Source organism: Balaenoptera ricei, chromosome 21 (genome assembly GCF_028023285.1).
Source record: "Balaenoptera ricei isolate mBalRic1 chromosome 21, mBalRic1.hap2, whole genome shotgun sequence".
In the NCBI taxonomy this organism is placed as follows: Eukaryota; Metazoa; Chordata; class Mammalia; order Artiodactyla; family Balaenopteridae; genus Balaenoptera; species Balaenoptera ricei.
The window spans coordinates 192,694-207,285 of record NC_082659.1 but is presented as its reverse complement, the minus strand read 5'-3'; the positions used below and the strand labels follow the sequence as shown (position 1 = coordinate 207,285).

At 51.6% G+C, this 14,592-nt stretch overlaps 1 protein-coding gene across 19 annotated transcripts in view; it reads left to right on the top strand.

Annotated features, from left to right (window-relative positions):
* TENM3 (teneurin transmembrane protein 3) overlaps nucleotides 1-14,374 on the top strand; it is a 2,524,603-nt gene extending 2,510,229 nt beyond the window's left edge. For 14 of the 19 annotated variants that reach the window (XM_059909693.1, XM_059909692.1, XM_059909687.1 and 11 more), the window contains 4 exons: nucleotides 648-944; nucleotides 4,727-6,338; nucleotides 9,841-10,001; nucleotides 13,572-14,374. In XM_059909693.1, the coding sequence (XP_059765676.1) occupies nucleotides 648-944; nucleotides 4,727-6,338; nucleotides 9,841-10,001; nucleotides 13,572-14,327 (2,826 nt within the window). In that variant the 3' untranslated portion in view covers nucleotides 14,328-14,374. Of the gene's footprint in view, nucleotides 1-647; nucleotides 945-4,726; nucleotides 6,339-9,840; nucleotides 10,002-10,911; nucleotides 11,384-13,571 lie in introns of those variants that run through there. The other 5 variants (XM_059909699.1, XM_059909698.1, XM_059909697.1 and 2 more) reach the window with 2 other exon arrangements.
* Nucleotides 14,375-14,592: the final 218 nt, after the last annotated feature.

The window sequence follows — 14,592 nt, the reverse complement described above, 5'->3', positions numbered from 1 at the left end:
GTCAGACTGTGTAGATGTGGGAGTGTAGGATCTGAAGTCCTTGCCAGTGAACCAGATGTTATCAAAGAAAAAGGCATTCCAAAAAATTGTGACACGTCAGCACTTAGCCAAAAACAAGGATCGTGTTTGTAACCTCCTGCTATTTAAACTAATTAATAATTTGCAGTAATGTGGGTTCCACATTAACTGCTCTTTGAAGGGCTAGAATCACATTTACCACCGTTTTATTTAATGTAGCCATGATTAATCTAGTAAGCAATTATTTCCCAATGTCTTCTGGGCCGGGGGTGGGGAGGGATTTGAGTAATGTGCAGAGATGTCAGGTTTACCACCTTCGTATCTTCTGAGCAAACTTTAAAGCAAATGCATTTCGGCATTTTTCTTATCAGTTGCTTAAGGTTACAAAATTTAATTGAAAAGGTTTTGAACAAATGCCAGGCTGTATTTCTGCTTAATGAAACCTTTTAAAAGAGCAGTTAATCTACTGCCTTGCACTTGTACCCAAGAAGTTGCTAAATTAATTTACTGACAAAGAGAATCAATCATCATAAATGGTGTTTAAACAATAGTGGGGACCCTGAAGAGTAATAAGGGGCTGGTATTGGAAGAGCATGATTTATTTCATCATCTGGTTTGTGTTGTAACAGGTTAATGGCAGAAACCTCCTTTCGGTTGACTTTGATCGAACAACAAAGACAGAAAAGATCTATGATGACCACCGTAAGTTTCTCCTGAGGGTCGCCCACGACGCGTCAGGACATCCGACTCTCTGGCTACCAAGTAACAAGCTGATGGCCGTCAACGTCACCTACTCGTCCACGGGCCAAGTTGCCAGCATCCAGCGAGGAACTACGAGCGAGAAAGTAGATTATGACGGGCAGGGGAGGATCGTTTCCCGGGTTTTTGCTGACGGTAAAACATGGAGTTACACGTACTTGGAAAAGGTACGCCTGCACACAGAGGGTAAACACGGGGAGGCAATGATCGGTATTTTCCAGCAGTCACCCAAGCGCACTTCCGGGGGGGACCAGTGTCACGTGACTGAGCCCCGTTTGTTATTCTGAGTACCCACATGTAAATCACATCCGTAGAGCACTGATGAATTTCTGCACTGGCCATGGTGTTTCTCCTCAGTTAAGTTCTCCTCTCCGAGACCCTTTTACGTGATTTATGCTGTAAACAAACAAGCCACAACAGCGCCCACCTGCCAACCTCACACGTCAACAACATTCACAAATTAGACCTTGAGCTTGTTAGTCATTTGTAAATCATCCCCGTGCGAGCTTTTTCATTTGAGAAAGAGCCTTACGCGTTCGCACAGTTAAAGCTGTCAGTTTTGTGTTGTTGCCTGCAGAGCTTCGACATAACCATAAAGAGCACATACACCCTACTTATGCGTTAGTAACCAAAAGAGGCTGTTTTTTACAAAAGCCACACGTCTGGTCCTCTGTGGCCTCTCCCCTTTCTTCTGCGTGTAAAGGGAACCCATTCTTGAGACCTGTGCACAACACCAAAAAAGACTTCAAGTTATACGTGTGCAGAATGCCAGGTCGTAGATGCCAGGTTTCGGGTAGTGACTGGGGTCAAGAGGGAATGAAAGTAAAAGAAAAAAGGAGGGACTTCCCTGGTGGTCCACCGGTTAAGAATCCTCCTTCCAATGCAGGGGATGCGGGTTCGATCCCTCGTCGGGAAACTAAGATCCCACACGCCACGGGGCAACTAGGCCCACGCGCCACAACTGCTGAGCCCGCACGCCCCAAGGAGAGATCCCACGTGCCTCAACTAAGACCCGACGCAGCCAAAGATAAATAAATAAATATTAAAAAAAGAAAGAACAGTGGAGGAAAAGACCACCTCCCTGTAGTTCCCTTCTGAAGAAGTAGAATTCACCAAGAAGCACATTCATGGGAGGTTTCACCTGCCTTTGAGACGCAAGTTCGCACTGGTTCTGGTTCGGGTGCCTCTCAGCTCAGCGCACCGGCACTGCCAGCGGCCACACGGCAGCTGAGGCCCAGACACAGCTGCCGGCCTCACTGCCTGCCCCTTCCTCGGGTGCACAGGATAACCCTGTCCTCCGGACGCACACCCACATCACTGTCGCACTCACTCGCCCCGTGGGTCTCCACCAGAGGTGCTCTGGACCTACCTCCCCCCTGCACCTGAGCCGTCCTGGCTAGTTCCTCTTCCTGAGGACCAGTTCGTGTTCAGAGTTCACCGTCAGGCAGCCTAACTCTAGAGCGCTTCCAGCTACGACCCTACTTGCCAATTTCTCCTCTTGCAAACCCACCTACGTGCCCTCCTTAGAAGAGACGCACCCCTGAGACAACGGAGGAGGCCCATTAGGGGACAGTTTCCCTCCAGACTCGTCATCACACGCTACGGTTAGTCATTCGGCTGTTATTTGTTGAGAGACCACAGAGTAAGCCCCCTCCACACTTACCTTCCTGGGAGCAAATCCTGACACCTGGAAAATATCTCATCCTGCAACCTACAAGCCCCGAGACAACTCCTGCCTGAGGTTACTGGGAGTGGGACACTACTGCATTCTGCAACACTCTTCCCAATTTAAATTAAGCACATTACAGAGAAGAGTAACAAATATAAACTCCCAGACTGGGAATTCCCTGGTGGTCCAATGGTTAGGACTCCACGCTGCCAATGCTAGGGTGTGGGTTTAATCCCTGGTCGAGGAACTAAGATCCCGCAAGCCGAGCAGTGAGGCCAAAAATAAATAAATAAGTAAACAAAATAAACTCTCAGACCCCCAAAATTGAGAGTAGTGACCATAATGTGACTGAAAAATCTTGGAGCAAAGGGGCATGTCACTGATAAGGGACACTGTCACAAAATGACACCGGCAGTAACCGAGATCACGTCCATGTATCAACAGGGATCAGAAAAGCCAACGAGCACTTTCTCACCATCTCTCCCAAATCTCTAAAATCCACCCAAACTATTTCCATTTCCTCGCTAGGATAGGCACCCTAAGCCAAAACTTATTCATGGCCAAGTAAGGAATATTTTACTACCTACCAAGAGCTGTGTTTCTGAATGACTGCAGTACTGGGTCCTGGGTCCTGTGAATTCAGCAATAGTCCAGGCCTTCCTTGGAAGGATGCAGGCTATCAGGGACAAGTCTCAAGACATTTGCCACAGAGTCTGCACACAAAAATTGCCCCTAGATGTGCCCATAGAAGAGGTTCTGCAGAAGTCTAAGTCAGGCAAACTGCTTCTGAAAATGGTGGACGATAAAGAAGCATAGAATGAGCCTTGGACACGGGGTTATGCGTTTCTGTGTCAAAAGCAAAGAGCGAGTCCCGGTGCGGGGGTGGGTGGGGAAGTGGGCTCCTAATCTAACCATCCTCCCGGTTTGGCCGTCATTCCATTTGGTGTAACAGGTTTTAGAGGGGCTTCCTCAGAGGACAGAACCGCCCACGCGCTCTACCACGGCAAGAGCTACCTAACCAGCCTCCAGGTTGACCTTCTCTCACGTTGGCCTAATAAATTGTCTTTTGTCTTTCTGCAATTACTTGCAAAATATGCAGAGCTTATTTTTATTTATCTATTTACTCACCTCATAATTTGGCACCAAAGCAGTCTATAGCCCAGAAAGCAAAGCAGTCTATAGCCCAGAAACCATCCTCACCGCACCTTAGGTACAAGTCCAGTTTGCTTCTCACAAAAGGAAATTTCAAAATTCAGATTTTCCTGTCATTACAGATGTCATTTAAGAATTTGCAAACAAACAAACAAACAAAATATCTGGATCCATATTCCTCACAAGGACATTGACAGCTCTCATTCACCGAGTGATTTGGGGTTTTTTTGTTTTTTTATTTTTTTTGTTTTTTTTTTATTTTATTTTATTTATTTTATTTTATTTATTTATTTATTTATTTATGGCTGTGTTGGGTCTTCGTTTCTGTGCGAGGGCTTTCTCCAGTTGCGGCAAGTGGGGGCCACTCTTCATCGCGGTGCGCGGGCCTCTCACTGTCGCAGCCTCCAGATGCGCAGGCTCAGTAGTTGTGGCTCATGGGCTTAGTTGCTCTGCGGCATGTGGGATCTTCCCAGACCAGGGCTCGAACCCGTGTCCCCTGCATTGGCAGGCAGATTCTTAACCACTGCACCACCAGAGAAGCCCCCACCGAGTGATTTGTTTGTAGCAGTGTTTGTTGCCGTTGATGCTTTAGGTACACACGATCCATTTTGGGCTAATTTTATGTTTCTTCTTTATAAAGTAATATTTTGAATGCTTTGCTCCTCCCCCAAATGCACTGGAAATTAAAACATGATTTGAGTGGCTCTTCAATCAAATGAGGGGGAAAAGTCACCTTACTAAATGATTGCTAATTATGGACAGGATTGCACTTCCCATATGCTGTTTTCCCCTTGAAATATTGTCTTTGAGGCAGCTTTGCTCGTGCCCGTGTTATGACTTACCGGAATCCATTGACAATCCTCTGCTTGGCTATGAATGCCTGAAAAAACAAAAAAAAGGTACGCTCCTGAGACTTGAGGCACTCACAGCAGAACCCCTCCCAGTGAAGCATCCAGGCACGTTAGGCAGGAGATCGGTAACGACATGGAAAGTCAAGGAGAACTCAGTTGAAATGAAAACCATTTTCTCACGGGGAATGTTCTTGCGTACGTGTGGTCACCACCCGCGCGTTTGCCCCCCCGCCACTCACAAGCGCCGGCTAACAGTGTGTTCCCTCCCTCCTTGCAGTCCATGGTGCTCCTGCTGCACAGCCAGCGGCAGTACATCTTCGAGTACGACACGTGGGACCAGCTGTCGGCCGTCACCATGCCCAGCGTAGCTCGCCACACGATGCAGACCGTCCGCTCCGTCGGCTACTACCGCAACATATACAGCCCCCCGGAGAGCAACGCCTCCGTCATCACGGACTACAGCGAGGGGGGGCTGCTCCTCCAGACGGCTTTCCTGGGTACGAGTCGGAGGGTCTTATTCAAGTACAGGAGGCAGACCAGGCTCTCAGAAATCTTATACGATAGCACGAGAGTCAGTTTCACCTACGATGAAACGGCAGGCGTCCTCAAAACGGTAAACCTCCAGAGTGATGGTTTTATTTGCACCATCAGATACAGGCAAATTGGACCTCTCATTGACAGACAGATTTTCCGCTTCAGTGAAGATGGGATGGTGAACGCGAGATTCGACTACAGCTATGACAACAGCTTTCGGGTTACCAGCATGCAGGGTGTCATCAATGAAACTCCGCTGCCCATTGACCTCTATCAGTTCGATGACATTTCTGGAAAAGTGGAGCAGTTTGGAAAATTTGGAGTTATATATTATGATATTAACCAGATCATTTCCACAGCTGTAATGACTTACACGAAGCACTTTGATGCTCACGGCCGCATCAAGGAAATTCAGTATGAGATCTTCAGGTCACTCATGTACTGGATTACAATTCAGTATGATAACATGGGTCGGGTAACCAAGAGAGAGATTAAAATAGGGCCCTTCGCCAACACTACCAAATACGCTTATGAGTATGATGTTGACGGACAGCTCCAGACCGTTTATCTAAATGAAAAAATCATGTGGCGTTACAACTACGACCTGAATGGAAACCTCCATTTACTGAACCCAAGTAACAGCGCACGTTTGACACCCCTTCGCTATGACCTGCGAGACAGGATCACCCGACTGGGTGATGTTCAGTACCGGTTGGATGAAGATGGCTTCCTGCGTCAAAGAGGCACGGAGATCTTTGAGTACAGCTCCAAGGGGCTTCTGACCCGAGTGTACAGTAAAGGCAGTGGCTGGACAGTCATCTATCGTTACGATGGCCTGGGAAGGCGTGTGTCTAGCAAGACCAGTCTGGGACAGCACCTGCAGTTTTTTTATGCGGACCTCACTTACCCCACCAGGATTACCCACGTCTACAACCATTCGAGTTCAGAGATCACCTCCCTCTATTACGATCTCCAAGGACATCTTTTTGCCATGGAAATCAGCAGTGGGGATGAATTCTACATCGCGTCAGACAACACAGGGACGCCACTGGCTGTTTTCAGCAGCAACGGGCTTATGCTCAAACAGATTCAGTACACCGCATATGGCGAAATCTATTTTGACTCCAACATTGACTTTCAGCTGGTAATTGGATTTCATGGTGGCTTGTATGACCCACTCACAAAATTAATCCACTTTGGAGAAAGGGATTATGACATTTTGGCAGGACGATGGACAACGCCTGACATAGAAATCTGGAAGAGAATTGGGAAGGACCCAGCTCCCTTTAACCTGTATATGTTTAGGAATAACAACCCTGCAAGCAAAATCCATGACGTGAAAGACTACATCACAGGTAAGTGTAATTGTTTTTCCTTTCCAAGTACTTTAATCACTGGATTAACACACGAAATAACGGCTGGTAGTTTAACTGTACGCTTTCCTCATGCAAAATCAAATGCCTAAAAAAAAAAAATCAAATGCCTAACCTTTTAAATGAAACCAAGGAGAAACCACAAAGGGACACTGAGACATAGTTTGTTACTTCGTATTCTGCCTGCCAGTGCCCAAGACCACAGCTTTCTGAAATGACATGCAATCCGGTCACTTAAGGAAGGGAAGGGACGTGGGGGTGCAGAAAACACGATGAACTTGGAGTCCCCAAATTGGAGTTCCAATCCCAACGCTTTATAGCCAAGTCACATGACTTTTTGAGTCTGTTTCCTTAACAGTAAAATGGGGAGAGCAATGCCTACTTTATGGTATTAAATACAGTAACACACACAATTCTGCTTGAAATAGTAACTGCCTTACAAATGTGATGCTGGTTTTCCTTTTACACGTGTGTCAAGTTCTAATGACGGAATCAGTAAGGAACACGACACCACGTGACTCAGCAGCCCGTCCCCGGGAGGTGTTTAACTCCCTCTCCCCTACCGTCGCCTCGGGGACGGTGATGGCGCAGGTTCTCCCCTCAGTTGCTTAGCCAGTGGATCCTGTTTCTGTCCTCTTATACTACTGTCTTCATCACCAGTTAGGGCACTGTTCTTGTACGGTGGCACTGCTAATGAACACATTAATTTTTCTGCCAATATGGGTATAGATTTAAGACCTTTCCAAATTGAGTGCATGATCCAATTTAAAACATTGAGTCCCCCTTCTGCCACCACAGAAGCAGCAGGATGTGAAACAGAGACAAGGTCCCTGCAAGCGTGACTCTAGTTCCCTTTAACGCGCAGCTTCTCTACTCTTTATTGAGGTAACACTGCTTTACCACATTGTATGTTTCATGTGTACAACATTCTGTTTCTACTTCTGTGTACACGACAGCGCGCTCACCAACAAACTTATTTAGCACCCGTCACCATACAGTCGATGCCCTTTACCCACTTTGTCCTCCCCACCTCCTGCCCTTCTGGTAACCACTGCTCTGTTCTCTGTATCTACATGTTTGGTTTGGTTTGGTCATTTATTTGTTTCTTTTTTAATATCATATGAGTTAGGGGAATTCCCTGGAGGTCCAGTGGGTAAGACTCTGTGTTTTCACTGCCAAAGGCCTGGGTTCAATCCCTGGTCAGGGAATTAAGATCCCACAAGCTGCACAGCGCAGCCAAAAAAAAAATGGTTGTATCGTATGAGTGAAGTCATACAGTGTTTGCCTTTCTCCGTCTGAATTACTTCACTTAGCATAATACCCTCAAGGTCCGTCCATCCACGTTGTCACAAATGGCAAGATTTCATTTTTTTTTGTGACTAATATTCCATTGTGTGTGTGTGTGTGTGTGTGTGTGTGTACACACATACCATATCTTCTTTATCCATTCATCTATTGATAAGCACTTAGGTTGTTTCCATATCTTGGCTATTGTAAAGAATGCTGCAATGAACCTAGGGGTGGATGTATCTTTTCGAATTAGTGTTTTTGTATTTTTTGGATAAATATCCAGAAGAGAGATTGCTGGATCATATGGTAATTCTATTCTTAGTTTTGTGAGGAACCTCCATCCTGTTTTCCTTAGTGGCTGTCAAGTTTACACTCCCACCCACAGTGCACGAGGGTTCCCTTTAGTGAGCTGAGATCTCCACTCACGCTCTGCTCCAGGGATTCTGAATCCTTCTGTTTCCACCTTCCATTCCTGAGTCCCACTGCCATGATTAACCTCTTTGCTATATTTATGTTTCCTAGAGGAAGGTTATTCTGTTTTCTTGTGTGTGTGTTCGGTTTGGTTTGGGGTTTTCTGCTGTTTTGTTTGGGCTCGCGTTAGACGCTCCTTCCGGCTGTGTCTTTTCTCGCTCAGTGTTTGAGGCCTACCGAGATGTCCGTTTTCAGTACAGCTCTCTGCCCCCTGTTCATTTCACATCTGCCGCCTGCTTTCCCGGACTGCCTTAGGTTTTTCGTAGCTCTCTCCCTTGTGAACCAGCTCCAGGTCCCTTCTCTCAGCATCCTGATTCAGCAGCTCCCGTATGGAATTCCCCTTCAGGGTTTTTCAGTACTCATCTGCCTTCACGTCCCACTTTTTGGGCAGTAATTTTCAACACTTAAGAGCCTCCGATTTTCACTGCTTCACAGACATTGTTCATAGTAGGAGTACCTTTGCCCCCAGCACTGCACCATCCAAGAAGAATTTTCTCTAACATACAAGCCCCCCGTAATCTTACGCGCGCGCGCGCGCGCGCACACACACACACACACACACACAAGTGTGTTACTTTCTATCCTCCTCCACCACCAGCAACCCTCCATTTAAAACAGGGAGAACACCACTGGGTTTATAGCCTATATGATGCCGGCACAAAGGGACCTGCCAGCCTGGCAATGAAGTGAGAGTTTGTGCCCTGGAGAAGGAAATGGGGAACAAGTGGCCCTCCATCATTCTGACAAGCAGTTTGCCACTGGTTATTTAAGAGGTGTTGACAGTGGCTGAAAGGCTGGAAAGCCCACAGCTCCTGGATTCATCCTCTCCTAGCAACGTGGACGGCAGGGAATGCCACAGCAGCATTTTCTGAAAAACATCAAAAGAGAGATGGAACAGCATATATTAGGTAAAATGCAATTTCAAATTTTCCAGCAATGTGCTTAATATATAAAATAATCTACACCCAACTGTACTCATAAAGCTGCAAGCCTGCTGACTAGTTCTGTAACATTATAACCTCCGGAACAGAATCAAAGCCTTATTTTCAGCTTAACGGCTTTTGGAGTCACGTGGCAATATTTTAAAATACCATCTTAAAGGTTTCCAGCCTCTCTCCCCCACAAGTTTGTCTCCACCTGTGCACAGAGCCTCTGAAGTCAGAACTGATGGGAATCAGAACGCCTGTGCCCTTGGCCAGCTTGGCCAGCTTTCACCATTCATCTTTAAGAATCAGCTGTTGATCTTCATACCCTCAATTCAGGGTTCTTATTAAATGGGTGGTGGAAGCCTGCATATCCTTGGGCAGTCACTTTTGAAAGCTAATAACACACGACTTCTATTTAAGACCAGCCTTTACTAACTACAAATGTCATCTGTTGTCAACGACGCTGTCTGTTTCATGCTTCTGGGCGTTGTTATTCGCATTTTTTATCACTATCACCAGCACCGGTTGCAGCTTCGCACGAGGGACCGTGTACCCCTCTGTCTAAGTGAGTCTCTGTTATCCGCATTGTCTGCAGCCCTGGCTCACTTCGTTCTGCTACTGAAGTTATCGTCACCACGTCTGAAAATAGAGTCAGTTTTTAATTGTAGGGTGATGCCAAACATGGGCTCTTTTTCAGGGTCATTGTTTGTGAATGTGGGGTTTTAAGGTAAGGCCTTCAGTGCAGGAAAGCACAAGATAAACTCTAAGGCCTTTCATTTGGAACCTTCTTTTCCTAGATGTTAACAGCTGGCTGGTGACATTTGGCTTCCATCTGCACAATGCTATTCCTGGATTCCCTGTCCCCAAATTCGATTTAACGGAGCCTTCTTACGAACTGGTGAAGAGTCAGCAGTGGGATGATGTACCGGTAAGAGACAAACTGCAAAACTATGAAAAGGTGATAAAGGGCTTACTTGCACCTTATTTTCCCCTGCTTAATCAGACTACCCGGGTGAAAACTGTACCAAAGACCATTTTAAATTTTTTTGACTCTTTCAGGAAAGAAAGCACCACTTCCCTCTTGCATTTCTGTTCAGCAAATCAGGGGCCTGTGAAACAGGCTTAAATCTGGTTTTAGTGATGCTAATAAAAACAGAGAAAAACATTATCAAACGGTAATAAAATGCGAAAGCTCATTTTTGAGTGCAGGGTTTCTACAGAGAACCCCAGGAACAGCACATTTATAGTATCTGGGACCTTAAGGGAAAGATACAATAAACAGGAGGGCAGGGGATTCACGTTACAAATTAGCAGCTCACAAACAATGCCACAAAGTTCCACTTCCTTAAAATTTTGGCAGTGTTTCAAGGGAAAGGATTAAAAATAAAAATAAAATGGCCTCTGGTAAAGCACCACCTACCACTAGGTGTTTATGGAATTTTCCTGAAAATAACAGAGCTGGAAGCCTGGAACTGTTCTGGGAAATAAAAGAAAAGGAGAAAGAATGGAAAATTGCAAAGTCAAAGCTACCATTTCAGAAAGTGGCACTTTTAATTCCCACCATTCAGAGATCAGAAAGGAATGCAACAACAAAACACCAGAATTTCTAGCTTAAAGCAAGAATAAGTAAAGGTCAAGAAATTGGGTTACCCCGTAATGATAAGAACAGAGCGCAGAGTTCCTTAGAAAGAGTCATTTCCCCCCCCCCCCCCCGCCCCCTTGACCAATGTCCTATAATTTCAATGAATACAAAGAGAAAAGGCAATCCTGGCTAAAACACACATACGCACACAAGTTATACACAGTGCCAATACCTCTGCTTTCTGGTACATGTTTCACACTTAACATAAAAGCAATTCCTTTTTCAGATGTCACCTTTACATTTAAAAAGTAAAACCCATCCAGTTTCCAGGACCTGGGAGCCATTTGGACACTTCTAACTGCAAATATATCTGCACTGATCAGATCAAGTGCCGTGAAGACATCCTGACGTTTACTAACGCCTTTGAGCACGCCCTAATTGCAGATGGCTTTCCAACATGTCTGAAAGCACTGAAGTCTTACTGTACAGATGGACTGCCAGCTTTTTTCCTAGACAGCCTTTGCAGTATGGCTCAGGTTCTCTGTCATCAGAAGCACACCATAAGGACAGCTTAGGGAATCGCAGGCAAAGACATCAAGGCTGGCCGGAGAGCAGAAAAACGAATGTGCCTTTCAGTGCTGCAAACGAAACACATGTTTCCATTTGGGGAAACACTGGCCAGACAAACATCTGGTGGTATAAGAGATGCCCGAGTTAAAATCCCCAATTTAAAACCCTTGCCAACGTATAAGGCCCACGGTCCCCTAAGTCTGCGAAAAAAAATAAATGTTTTCCTAAAGTAATAAACACTCGTTGCCAGCTGTCCCACTGTGTGCCGCCCACCGTGGCCGGTTATAGTGGTCCAATTCAGCTGAAAACTGTTCACCGGGAGAGGGTACCGAGTTTACCTAAATTAAAGCACACGCCTTTCAAAGCGCATCCAGTGGGGCGCGGTGAGCCAGCCCCAAGCACCCGCAGGCTTTCCAGCCTTCCCCTGGGTGCTGGCGCTTTCTCCCCAGCCTCCCATGGAGAACGCTGCTGGGGTGCACGACCTGATAAGCCCGTTCTGCACGTGGGGTGAGCCTGGGAAAAGGGCATCTAGAAACCGAGAGAGAGAAGGCAAACCCCTGCGTGCTTCGCCCACGTTAGAGACGAAAACGCTTTGCTGAGCACAATGCGTGACGCGGTTACCACCTCGCTCTGCCTTTCGAAACGCGCTGGGGGTCAGCTTGAGGGGGAGGACCCCGGGCCCTTCCTCCCCGCAGGCCGTCGAAGCCTCGGCCTCTCCCAAGCGCTGACGCAGGATCTACCCGGCTCCCCGCTTTCCCCCCGCCCCTCCGCTTTCCCTGCCCGCAGCCGGAGGGGCCCCATCGGGAGGGGCCGCATCGGGAGGAGCCCCATCCGGAGGGGCCCCATCGGGAGGGGCCGCATCGGGAGGGGCCCCATCGGGAGGGGCCCCATCGGGAGGGGCCCCATCGGGAGGAGCCCCATCGGGAGGAGCCCCATCGGGAAGGGCCGCATCGGGAGGGGCCCCATCGGGAGGGGCCCCATCGGGAGGGGCCGCATCGGGAGGGGCCCCATCGGGAGGAGCCCCATCGGGAGGAGCCCCATCGGGAGGAGCCCCATCGGGAAGGGCCCCATCGGGAGGGGCCCCATCGGGCGGGGCCCCATCGGGAGGGGCCCCATCGGGAGGAGCCCCATCGGGAGGAGCCCCATCGGGAGGAGCCCCATCGGGAAGGGCCCCATCGGGAAGGGCCGCATCGGGAGGGGCCCCATCGGGAGGACCCCCATCGGGAGGGGCCGCATCGGGAGGGGCCCCATCGGGAGGGGCCGCATCGGGAGGAGCCCCATCCGGAGGGGCCCCATCGGGAGGGGCCGCATCGGGAGGAGCCCCATCGGGAGGGGCCCCATCGGGAGGGGCCCCATCGGGAGGAGCCCCATCGGGAGGAGCCCCATCGGGAGGGGCCGCATCGGGAGGGGCCCCATCGGGAGGGGCCCCATCGGGAGGGGCCGCATCGGGAGGGGCCCCATCGGGAGGAGCCCCATCGGGAGGAGCCCCATCGGGAGGGGCCCCATCGGGAGGGGCCCCATCGGGCGGGGCCCCATCGGGAGGGGCCCCATCGGGAGGGGCCCCATCGGGAGGAGCCCCATCGGGAAGGGCCCCATCGGGAAGGGCCGCATCGGGAGGGGCCCCATCGGGAGGGGCCCCATCGGGAGGGGCCGCATCGGGAGGGGCCCCATCGGGAGGGGCCGCATCGGGAGGGGCCGCATCGGGCGGGGCCCCATCGGGAGGGGCCGCATCGGGAGGGGCCCCATCGGGAGGAGCCCCATCGGGAGGGGCCCCATCGGGAGGGGCCCCATCGGGAGAAGCCGCATCGGGAAGGGCCCCATCGGGAGGAGCCCCATCGGGAGAAGCCGCATCGGGAGGGGCCCCATCGGGAGGAGCCCCATCGGGAGGGGCCCCATCGGGAGGGGCCCCATCGGGAGAAGCCGCATCGGGAAGGGCCGCATCGGGAGGAGCCCCATCGGGAGGGGCCCCATCGGGAAGGGCCCCATCGGGAGGGGCCCCATCGGGAGGAGCCCCATCGGGAGGGGCCCCATCGGGAGGGGCCCCATCGGGAGGAGCCCCATCGGGAGAAGCCGCATCGGGAGGGGCCCCATCGGGAGGGGCCCCATCGGGAGGAGCCCCATCGGGAGGGGCCCCATCGGGAGGAGCCCCATCGGGAGGGGCCGCATCGGGAAGGGCCCCATTGGGAGGACCCCCATCGGGAGGGGCCCCATCGGGAGGGGCCGCATCGGGAAGGGCCCCATCGGGAGAAGCCCCATCGGGAAGGGCCGCATCGGGAGGGGCCCCATCGGGAGGAGCCCCATCGGGAGGCCCGGCTCCCGGGCCAGGGGCGCCCGGCCGCTCTCTAAAGCGCCCTCCCGTTCTCTTTCGCTTTGCAGCCCACGTTTGGAGTCCAGCAGCAGGTGGCGAGGCAGGCCAAGGCCTTCCTGTCCGTGGGGCGGACGGCCGAGGTGCGGCGCAGCGGGCGCCGGGGCGGCGGCGCGCCGTCGTGGCTGTGGTTCGCGACGGTCAAGTCGCTGATCGGCAAGGGCGTCATGCTGGCCGTGAGCCGCGGCCGCGTGCAGACCAACGCGCTCAACATCGCCGACGAGGACTGCATCAAGGTGGCGGCCGTGCTCAACAGCGCCGTGTACCTGGAGGACCTGCACTTCACCGTGGAGGGCAGGGACACGCACCACTTCATCAAGACCAGCACGCCCGAGGGCGACCTGGGCGCGCTGCGCCTGACGAGCGGCCGCCGCGCGCTGGAGAACGGCATCAACGTGACCGTGTCGCAGTCCACCGCCGTGGTCAACGGCAGGACGCGCCGCTTCGCGGACGTGGAGCTGCAGTTCGGCGCGCTGGCGCTGCACGTGCGCTACGGCGCGACGCTGGACGAGGAGAAGGCGCGCGTGCTGGAGCAGGCGCGGCAGCGCGCGCTCGCCCGGGCCTGGGCGCGCGAGCAGCAGCGCGTGCGCGACGGCGAGGAGGGCGCGCGGCCCTGGACGGAGGGCGAGAAGCGGCAGCTGCTGAGCGCCGGCCGCGTGCAGGGCTACGACGGCTACTACGTGCTCTCGGTGGAGCAGTACCCGGAGCTGGCGGACAGCGCGGACAACATCCAGTTCCTCCGCCAGAGCGAGATCGGCCGCAGGTAACGCCCGCGCCGGCGGCGGGGAAGCGCGCGTGCGCGCGCGGGGGCCGAGCCGGAGGCGCCGCCGGCCTCCCCGGCCCCGGGCGCAGCGCCGCCTCCGCGCGGATCTGCCGGGGGCGCGAGCCGAGGGCGCGCCCGGCACCGAGGAGCCTTCCGGGAGAGCCAGACTGCTCTAAAAAAAAAAAAAAATCCAGCCCCCCAAAATCAAAGCGGACAAACAAAAACAGAAACCTTTCTTCTGAATGACCTTAAAGGTGATCGGCTTTAAA